The sequence below is a fragment of the Ostrinia nubilalis genome, chromosome 19, assembly GCF_963855985.1.
Source record: "Ostrinia nubilalis chromosome 19, ilOstNubi1.1, whole genome shotgun sequence".
NCBI lineage: Eukaryota > Metazoa > Arthropoda > Insecta > Lepidoptera > Crambidae > Ostrinia > Ostrinia nubilalis.
In genome coordinates, this window is record NC_087106.1 from 7593449 (window position 1) to 7603774 (window position 10326).

General features: G+C 33.8%; 3 protein-coding genes across 3 annotated transcripts; all 3 read left to right on the top strand.

The window, feature by feature from the left end:
* Window positions 1-430: 430 nt before the first annotated feature.
* On the top strand, window positions 431-736 carry LOC135080947 (gametocyte-specific factor 1-like). Its single transcript, XM_063975669.1, has one exon. It carries the CDS (start codon window positions 431-433, stop codon window positions 734-736), a length of 306 nt encoding a protein of 101 aa, XP_063831739.1.
* A 2837-nt stretch (window positions 737-3573) lies between these two features.
* Window positions 3574-5813, top strand: LOC135081131 (gastric triacylglycerol lipase-like). Its single transcript, XM_063975871.1, has one exon. The coding sequence runs from the start codon at window positions 3921-3923 to the stop codon at window positions 5472-5474; it is 1554 nt and encodes a 517-aa protein (XP_063831941.1). The 5' UTR covers window positions 3574-3920; the 3' UTR covers window positions 5475-5813.
* Window positions 5814-9176: 3363 nt separating this feature from the next.
* LOC135081285 (small integral membrane protein 20) lies at window positions 9177-10244 on the top strand. Its single transcript, XM_063976022.1, has 3 exons — window positions 9177-9402; window positions 9581-9637; window positions 10121-10244. The coding sequence occupies exons 1-3, from the start codon at window positions 9285-9287 to the stop codon at window positions 10171-10173; spliced, it is 228 nt and encodes a 75-aa protein (XP_063832092.1). The 5' UTR covers window positions 9177-9284; the 3' UTR covers window positions 10174-10244.
* Window positions 10245-10326: the final 82 nt, after the last annotated feature.

Here is a 10326-nt window from a genome sequence, read left to right on the forward strand (position 1 = left end):
GTCATCTGTCATAACTGTCAACAACAAAATGTCGCTCTAGAAGGCAAAGATAATGATAAAGATACTGCTTGTTACCTTTGTCCAAAACTATGAAGGAATAAAAAAAAAAGAAAATAAAATTTTTAAAAAGGCTGTATAGTATAATGATGCCTTGGCCTTTTCCTGCAAAAGGAAAAATAAAATTGATTTTTTGTTGCTTGTTGTTGCTTGCTTGTCATTTGTCATTGCTTGTTGTTGTTTTTCTTTCTTCGTTTCTTGGTTTCTTGTTTCTTCCACAGATTCCGATTTGTCTGTGTACGTTTTTTGGAACGTGCTTGGTGTGTTCTAAGGTAAATAATTTAACTATTACATGGTCATCATAATTTAGTCCCTTAAAAAAATGGTCCAACTAAGTTAAACAATTTGTTGTAGATATTTGAAACTGAAAAACATGGACAGCCCCTTTGTGTATTGCCCGTACGATAAGAAACACCAAGTGTCGCGCTTGCGTTTGCAAGCACACATCGTAAAATGCCAGAAAAACTATCCAGGTTGGCAGATATGCCCATATAATGCCACGCACCGGTTTCCTCATGAAGATATTTTGAGGGAGCACCTTGTTCAATGCCCATCAAAAGCTGCAATATGCCCAGAACATAAAACTAATACAGTCACTGGATCATTGTATACTCCAAAACCCATTCTACAGAAGGATTATTTGCCGGAGACTGATCCTGATCATGAAATGTGGGATTAGAATAACAGTCCAGTTCCAAGGAATATCTTTTGATCTGATAAAAGTTAAGGAAATGTAGGTATTGAATTTTCTGTTTGTTAAAGTTATTAACATTTTTATATTCATGAAAAAATGTGAGATATTTTTTCCATTATATTATGTAAGGCTTAGATTTATTATAATCTATGTATGTAGGTATCAACATTGAAAACTGAACATTGTAACATTGTTCAGCTAGGTTTTTTTAAGCTATAAATTCCATGTTTGTTCTTCCAATTGTTTATTGATACAATTTTTGTTTAACAATGTTAGTACTCCTAACTGCCCTACAAAAAGGAGCACATTGCCAGTGGTCCTGTTGCTTAGTTATAAGTCATAAAATCATAGAAAAAAATGCTACAATCATACTTTTAGTACATAGTGTGAGTAATGACTTAGTACATGATTTCATTTTGTCCATTGCAGTAATATTTGTACAACTAAGCCTAGGCGCAGACCACTGGTTTGTTGTCGGCCGATAGTTTAGTCGGGCAGTTAACCAGTATGGGCATGTATAGAAGTGCGCACATTACACCGATTGATTCTTCATACAAATTAGAATTGGGCCCAACTATCGGCCGACTAAAAATCGGTGGTCTGCGCCTAGGCTAAATTAATAGGACCACAGGCATGGCATTCTAGGAGAGGTTTTAGAGAAAAAAGGTTAAACATTTTATCTCTGTATGCCTTTGATTAATTAATCAAGTAAATAATAAATATTGAATGATTTTAACAACTGTATAATACTGATTGTCCACAATCTTATAATTTTATTTTGTGGCATAACTAACTATACTACTCAACCATTATTAGTTGTGCCCCTGGATTAGGTACTTCATCTTACATAGATAAATATTTTTTTTAAAGCTTTTGTCTAGGGTATTTCTAGAACTTGAAATGCACTAGTAACAAAATGGATACTTACATATTTTTTATTTTAGTTTAATTAGGCCTTCCTGTGAAAACTCTAATTTTTTTTATTGTTGTAAGTAGTTAATGATTCACTATTTTTGTTTACTTACTTAATTTTAATAATTAAAGAAGAAAATTGATAGTTCCTAACTATATCAATTTTTAGGGTTCCGTAGCCAAATGGCAAAAACGGAACCCTTAAAGATCATCATGTCTGTCTGTCTGTCCATCCATCCGTATGTCACAGCCACTTTTTTCCGAAACTATAAGAGCTATACTGTTGAAGCTTGGTATGTAGATGTATTCTGTGAACCGTATTAAGATTTCCACACAAAAATAAAAAATTTTTTGGTGGTTCCCCCCATACCTAGAACTGAAACTCAAATTTTTTTTTTCATCCGACCCATTCGTGTTGGTTAACCCATTCGCGTACCTACCCTACTAATATCTTTTTTTCTAAACTGAATAGTTTGCGCGAGAGACGCTCCAAAGTGGTAAAATGTGTCCCCCCCCCCGCGCCCCCCCCGCCCCTCTAACTTTTAAAATAAGAGAGTAATGCCCGTTTTCACCGTTAAACCCTAATTTTTAAGTAACCCCTATGGTAACAAATAACAGGTATTTTGTTTTCATAGGGGTCGCTTAAAAATTAGGGATCGATGGTGAAAACGGGCATTATACAACTAAAAATATACAGGGTGTTAGGTAAATGGGTATATGAGCCGACACTAGCCCATGTTAACATAGGCATATAAATGGTATGGTGAAGTCAGATATCATGATTTAATTTTTTTTAATTTTCATACAAAATAAATTTTACAATATCCGATTTGTATGAAAATTAAAATAGTTAAAATGAAGATATCAATTTTCTGACTTCACCATACGTTTTATATGACCATGTTAACATGGGCTAGTGTCGGCTCATATACCCATTTACCTAACACCCTGTATATGATGTACCTACATTACTATGCAAACTTCCAACAAAAATTGGTTTGAACGAGATCTAGTTTTTTTTTATTTTAATGTTACTTACTCCTTTCTTCGTAAACGCGTAGAGTTATTTAAATTTAAATTCATTTATACCTTTAAGCCACAGTAGATAAATCAAACAGTACGGAAGCTTCATACAAACGCTCGAAATCAGACTCACGCACACAGACGCACGCTTTACACGAGCTCTAAGCGAACCTCGCAGTCCATCCGTCGCGAGTGTCGCGCGCGTTGTGTTTTTAAAATAATAATTTTATTGCATGCACTGTCCGCTGTATTTTTAAAAACATGCCACGAGTGTATTAGTAGTATATGGCTGCTTGAACTCGGCATTTTCAAAACCAGAACTTTCATTTTTTAAACTTCGTAATAATTCTGAATTGTAAAAATGATTAAATATTACTTTTTAAATAAAGTGCTTACATCTGATTTTGTAATAGTTCTTTTTAAATTACGTAATTACGCTTTTTAACACTTTTTTGCTGTGTTCTATTTGATAAAGTAATTTGCTCCGCACGCTTTTGTAGGTACCTACTAAGTGATGAACTGTATTTAAAATGAGGCAATAGGTATGTGAAAGTAAGTATCCGGTATTTTATTTATGAGAATAGATCTTCTACCGGCCTCTAATAATACTTAATCAATTTATTCGATTATGTATTCGAACATTATAGAACCTAATTAACGTTTTATTTTTTTGCTAACTACTTAGTCAATTAATTTATTCCATTAGGTATTTGATAATTAAAAAACCTAAATAAACGTTTTAATAAATAAGTAAGTAAGAACCCTATTTTTTTATAAAGATTAAGAGTGCCAACCCTAACACTCGGTTGAAGTGTAGGTATTTAACTCGCCGAAAGGGCTAAGTTTCCGTACTGCTTTAGCTCATATGTATATATACTGTGTTTAAGCTGTAACAAAACTAACAAAATCAAAGTTATACCTAACAGGTTTGTACGGAACACTCAGTGCGCGAGTCCGACTCGAACTTGGCCGGTTTTTATTTGTTATTATGTACTATGTTATATTTTATGCATAGGTTTAAGTTAGTTAATGATTCACTGTTTTTGTTTACTTATCAAAATTATTATTATCATGTGAACGCTCTGCTTATGCTTACTTACGTATTCGTATTACTCATGTTCCCCTTGACCTCGCACTCGGGTGGTGTGGGATAAATTACTATAGAACTCAACGACCGGTTCAGTCGTCCACCGCGTCTCGCGAACTCCGGTCGAGCACGCGTGCGAATAGAAACATGAAGCTATCGGTTCTCGTGTTTACATTCGTTGTAATCCTACAACTCGGTGATTGCCGCCACACTTCATGGATCCCAAATATTTACGACGTCGTCGCAAACAAAACATCTCAAATCAGGAACTACGTCCGCGAAAAAAGCAGGAGCTTAAAACACTTCTACGTTGAAAATGTGCGAAACAAAATAACGTCGTATTTGGGTATCGACGATGACAATAACAAAGTATTAGAGGAAACAGATAGCGACTCACAAGCAAGGATAAAAAGAAAGTTCAAAGGTTACATCGACGCAGCTAAAACGAGCGATAGTAAGATTTTCGATTCCATCGCCCCTGAAGATCTTGAGTACAAATGCCTAGAAGACGACCCTTCAGTGCACATGACGACGCCGCAATTAATAGCTCGCAATGGCTATACGGCTGAATCTCACACCATCGTCACAGACGATGGCTATATCCTCACCGTACATAGAATACCATTCTCTAAAAACTCTTTTAACAGAGTGAGTCCTCGGAAAACGGTGCTACTTCATCACGGTTTATTGGGAAGCTCTGCAGACTGGATAATACCAGGACCTAAGAAAGGCCTCGCTTACATCTTATCTGAAGCTGGTTACGACGTGTGGATGGCCAACGTCCGGGGCAACACATATTCCCGAGCTCATGTATCATTGAACATCGACAGCTTCGAGTTCTGGAATTTCACATTTCATGAAGTAAGTCAACATGACTTGCCCGCGGTCATCGATCATATTATGGATATCAAAGGTTGGGATGTCAAAATAAACTATATCGGTCATTCGATGGGAACCACAGTGTTGTTTGCGTTACTTTCAACCAAAACACAATACAATAAAGTGTTGAGAGCTGGTTTTGCTTTAGCACCAGTTGCTTATATGACCGACATAAAGAGTCCCATTCGTCTTCTCGCAAAGTATAGCAATAACATAGAGTATCTGATGAAGCTGCTAGGAGCAAATGAGTTCCTACCACAGAATGCCGTTCTGAGATGGCTATCAAAGCATGCGTGTGAAATCAACCATTACGAAGAAGTTATTTGTGAAAATTCCCTTTTCGTGCTGTGTGGTCATGATGTGAAGCAGTTCAACCGAACGCTTCTGCCGATGATACTGGGACACGTGCCTGCTGGAGCATCAACTAGAACTCTGGTTCATTATGCCCAAGAAATCAAAAACGATGGAAGATTCCAACGTTTTGACTACGGCATTGATGGAAACATGAAGCAGTACGGATCACCGACTCCTCCCGAATACCCAATACATAAAATAACTTTACCAATAGCCTTGTTAAGTGCCCAGAACGATTGGCTGTCGGGTGATGTAGATGTAACGAATTTGTATGTCCAATTAGCTAATCCAATAGAACACTACATTGTGCCATTACGTGAATTCAATCACATTGATTTCTTATGGGGAGTAGATGCTCCGACTCTTGTTTACATCAAATTATTGCAATTGCTTGAAGAAGGAGCCTCTAAGTCATTTGGCGACGAGCCCGATATTGAAACTAATGATCTTAGTAGCCTCAATAGATAAGTTCTACAGTTTAGATAGAGTACCTACCTACCCAAATGCAATCAATGTACCAAACTAAGTATCCTATACCTAGATATGTATTGTAGTGATTAAATAGTGCATTTATAATGTGATGTCATTTAGAATAGTTTAAGAGATTATTAGTGCTATGTTTAGTTTTGGTTTAAGACTGCTTCAATACCTACTATTGTTTAATTTTAACGTAAGTATCTTTAGTTTCCGTTATGAATACAAACATAAACCGCTGTTTTATGTTAATGTATTAAATCTTTGTGTTTTCTACCAAATCCAAATTAGTGGACTGTAATAAAAACCTAACGTACGTATGCGTATTATCTACTTTTGTATTTTATTACATTTAAAATATACACCGTGCCACATTTTAAATGTTTCACTTGATCTTGTTCCCATTTTCATTTTTGGCGCATTATAAATTCTAATGAATTTGAAAATAAAAGCAGTAAAAAGTCTGAGCAATTGCCATCTTGTAGATTTATGATACTGCGCTGCTAATTGGGGTGATAGCGACAACTGTCTATTTTAGTGGGTGCAATAAATAGGTAGGTACCTACTTGATAGCAGCTGCTCTCAAGTTAAGTTTGTTTGAGAGCAGCAAGTAGCGCCTACTTACTTACTCACAAACTTATCTACATAATTATTTACCTACATAAGAGTCAAAGGTACCTTACTATTTACTTACAATTTTACCCAGTGTTTCTACCGAGTCTAATTGGTTAAATATAATAAACTATGCGTGTCAGTTTCAATGCTCTGATTTATTTCAGGACTGATCGAGATAAGTACCTACTAGCTTTTTACTGAATAGTTGTTGTTTTTCTACATTATACCTACACTTTTTCTTCGGAAGCACATGCTCATATAATGTTCATCTGTTTACATAACAGATACCTACCTCTGATGAACATACCTACCTACAAACTAATAACTGCAGTCAACAGTTTGCCTAGTTGCAGTTACCTTATTCTTTGACATTTTTAAAGCTAATTTAGGTATCCAATATGCTATCATTGTTTCAATAGGTACCTATGGAAGAGACCGTGTAATGCGAGAACGGCTTGTACTTATCAGTTCACTACATTCCCGTGGCTCATTAAGTAGTAACATGACTTACATATCTACATACCTATAGGTAGGTACACCTAAACAAGTTCAACTATAACCGCATTTTGTTTTGTTTGGTTTTAATAATTAATTTTTTTTATTGATAGTAGGTTAGTGATTCAGACTGGGTAGGTATTATTACTAACAAACAACAACTTCGATTAGAAATGGTTTAACTCAGAAAATGAAAATAAAAAGTATTCAGTAAGTAGGTAGGTACTAGTGTTCCGGTCGCGGCTTTGCCCGCGTGTCACAAAAAACTATCGCGCACCACCTTGTTTAAAAAACCGGGATAAACTATCCTATTTCCTTTCCCGGGACTCAAACTATATCTATGCCAAATTTTATCAAAATCGGTTCAGCAGTTTAGGCGTGAAAGCAAGACTGACAGAGTTACTTTCTAATTTATAATTTAGTATAGATTACTGGTAAGTGCTCTTGAAAAAAATTACAGATTTTTACAAGCTGATCAATGATATTAAAGAAGCTGATGATTATGATTGATATGACACTTATATATTTTTATACAGTGTGAGTCACGTTAAAGTGTACATATGAAAATAGATGAAACTAGACCTATTTTTATCGACAAAAAAGAGGTCAAAAAATTTTTGAGATTTTTTTTTAATTTTTTATAGAATTTTTTTTCTTCCAATTACTTATTGTAAAAAAAACATAATAACTTTTAAACTAAGCGGTATATCTTGATAAAATAAAAACAGTAATAATGCTAAATAACAGGCAATACTAAAAAATACATAAAATACACAAAGAAGGCCAAAAAATAATAAAAAATGATACTTTTTGAAAAAAAAAACTGCTTAAAAATTCGTGTTTTTTTGGTTATTTTATAAATTTCTCCAAAAAATGCCCCTATAACCGGTGGTTTTTATTACTTTGTATTATTTTCTATCGTATTACCTTCGTAAAACGAAAAATCGCATGTCTCTATCCCTATCACAACGTTTGCAATGATCGTTTGAACTAAGCCTCTCCGGGCGCGCCATTCAACGCTTCGTTAACAACAAAACTGAAAATGGCTCTAGATTTGTAATTTTGATAAAAACAAGTTAGATTTCAAATAAAAACAAAAGATTTCGAAGTAAAATAAGCATTTTAGTTAAAATTAAAATTGTCTCTACCTGTAGCGGAGAATAATGTTGTGGCAGGCCTTTGTTCAAACGATCATAGCAAATGTTGTGATAGGGATAGAGACATGCGATTTTTGGTTTTACAAAGATAATACGATAGAAAATAATACAAAGCAATAAAAACTACCGGTTATAGGGGCATTTTTTGGAGAAATTTATAAAATAACCAAAAAAACACGAATTTTTAAGCAGATTTTTTTCAAAAAGTATCATTTTTTATTATTTTTTGGCATTTTTTTGTGTATTTTATGTATTTTTTTAGTATCGCCTGTTATTTAGCATTATTACTGTTTTTATTTTATCAGGATATACCGCTTAGTTTAAAAGTTATTACGTTTTCTTTACAATAAGTAATTTGTAGAAAAAAAATTCTATAAAAAATTAAAAAAAAATCTCAAAAATTTTTTGACCTCTTTTTTCTCGATAAAAATAGGTCTAGTTTCATCTATTTTCATATGTACACTTTAACGTGACTCACACTGTATGTATACCTTTAAATAATCTTGATAAAAATATTAGGTGATTGGTCTCTAGAACTTGTTTTATGTGTTATGGTTATGACTTTTAAATTGTTTCTGTCATCTCCATATACTCTACTCGAGGGTTAATAATCATATTAAATATGACCAGGAACATAAAAACCCTCGCCATGTTGCGGAAAACTAATGGTACTAATTTCTTTTAATGGCAACAGTAACTGAAAACTTCATTGACTTGTCACCTTGCATGTCAGTCTATTGCTGTCAAAGTGTAAACAAACTTTATTTTAAATGTGCGCAATTGGTTTTATGAATTAAATTGCTAAAATATTTTTATAGTCGTGAAAGAAAAGTGGTTCACAATGTGTTAAAGTATTTGTCGAAGAGAAATACTAAGGGTTTGGACAATATTTTCATTGAATAATGTTTCCGACAAAGGTTGTCAAATTGACTGACATGTTTATCGTATAGTACAGTCCACTATGAAAATTAGCTGTGGTTTGTTTCAACTACCTATTTTAAAATTTCTTGTCACTTTCTAAGTGTTGAATTTTATGGGATTGGGAAAGAAGTAGGTACCGAGTTTGAATATTCAAGTTCTGAATTTGATTATTGATGAATAATAAAATAAATTCTACTAGCTCGATTGATGGTTTCATTTAATTTATTTAAATCAGGTTACCTATAATAATATTTTTTCGTTAATTTATGAAAATATCAAATTAGCCTGTAATCCTGAATCCTGGTACATAAAGTTAGCCTATTAATTTAACACAGGTACGACTGTACTCAGTGTTGCACTATCAAATGCAATTGACGCGCCTCTATGCCAGGGTTTTTATGTTCCTGGTCAGGCTATAAATACCGTTATTGTTATTTTATTAATTATCTTTGCTCAACTATCAACCACTATTCTAAAAATATAGAAATCAGCTGGCCGTTGTCAAAAATTTGACATTGACAGCTACTTACTGTCAAAAAATTTAGAGCAGTGGTAAACGAAATAATGCGAAACCTATATTTTCAATTAAAAGGAATTAATTAATAATTACACAGAAATGGTAGCGTTTTACAGAGGCTGGCGCTATGCCGCATTCCTAACAGGATTCGCTGGGTTTATAGGACTTGCGCTTTATCCGATAGTAATCAGTCCAATGATGGATGTTTCAGAATACAGTGAGGATATTTTCATCACTTCAATGCATTATTACTGTAACTTGAAGAGTATTAAAATATGAACATATTCAATCACTAATAATAATTACTTTAAATCATGCTTTAAATGTTATTATTGTATCAAGTCAAGTGTATAGTTGTGTTACATTTGTGTAATATTTTATTCATTTATTTTCAGAAAAAATACAAAAAGAAACTAGAAAAAATATAAGACAAGAAGATATCCAACCTGGAAGTAAGTTATATTCTTATTTTCCACAAAAAATAATAGCTCAAACATGATAAAATATTGATGTAGAAAAGAAGGGCACAGTGCCAGTTTTATTTATCCATCCATGGGTAATATTTCGTTTTTAGATATTTCTCAGTCTGTTTCATTGGTCATTCCTGTCTAAACCCTTCAAGCCATGCGAGCGCTTGGGGTTTGATGGGTTATTATTATCTTCATCATATCTCATCCCAACTAATATTATAAATGCGAAAGTAACTCTGTCTGTCTGTCTGTTACGCTTTCCCGCTTAAACCTCGCAACCGATTTTGATGAAATTTGGCATAGAGATAGTTTGAGTCCCGGGAAAGAACATAGGATAGTTTTTATCCCGGTTTTTGAAACAGGGACGCGCGCGATAAAGTTTTTCTGTGACAGACAAAATTCCACGCGGGCGAAGCCGCGGGCGGAAAGCCGGAAAGCTAGTTTATAATAATTTCTTTGTTTCAGATATGAAAGTTTGGTCAGATCCATTTGATCGTAAGAAACCAACAGCAGAATAGGAATAGTGTTGTAAATAGTGTATTATAATTTTGTTAGATGTTGTTTAGTTAACAATAAATTCCGAAAACCATTTCCAAAGTTATTATTTTTGTATAATACCTAGTTAGGTAGGTAGGTATTATATTTTTAATAGAGATCCCATTAAAAATATA

Bases quoted from the DNA above. Each gene is read 5' to 3' on its own strand.
- LOC135080947 (XM_063975669.1), top strand. From the start codon at position 431: ATGGACAGCCCCTTTGTGTATTGCCCGTACGATAAGAAACACCAAGTG.
- LOC135081131 (XM_063975871.1), top strand. From the start codon at position 3,921: ATGAAGCTATCGGTTCTCGTGTTTACATTCGTTGTAATCCTACAACTC.
- LOC135081285 (XM_063976022.1), top strand. From the start codon at position 9,285: ATGGTAGCGTTTTACAGAGGCTGGCGCTATGCCGCATTCCTAACAGGA. The intron at 9,403-9,580 runs GTGAGGATATTT...ATTTATTTTCAG, and splicing joins GATGGATGTTTCAGAATACA to AAAAAATACAAAAAGAAACT. The intron at 9,638-10,120 runs GTAAGTTATATT...TCTTTGTTTCAG, and splicing joins AGAAGATATCCAACCTGGAA to ATATGAAAGTTTGGTCAGAT.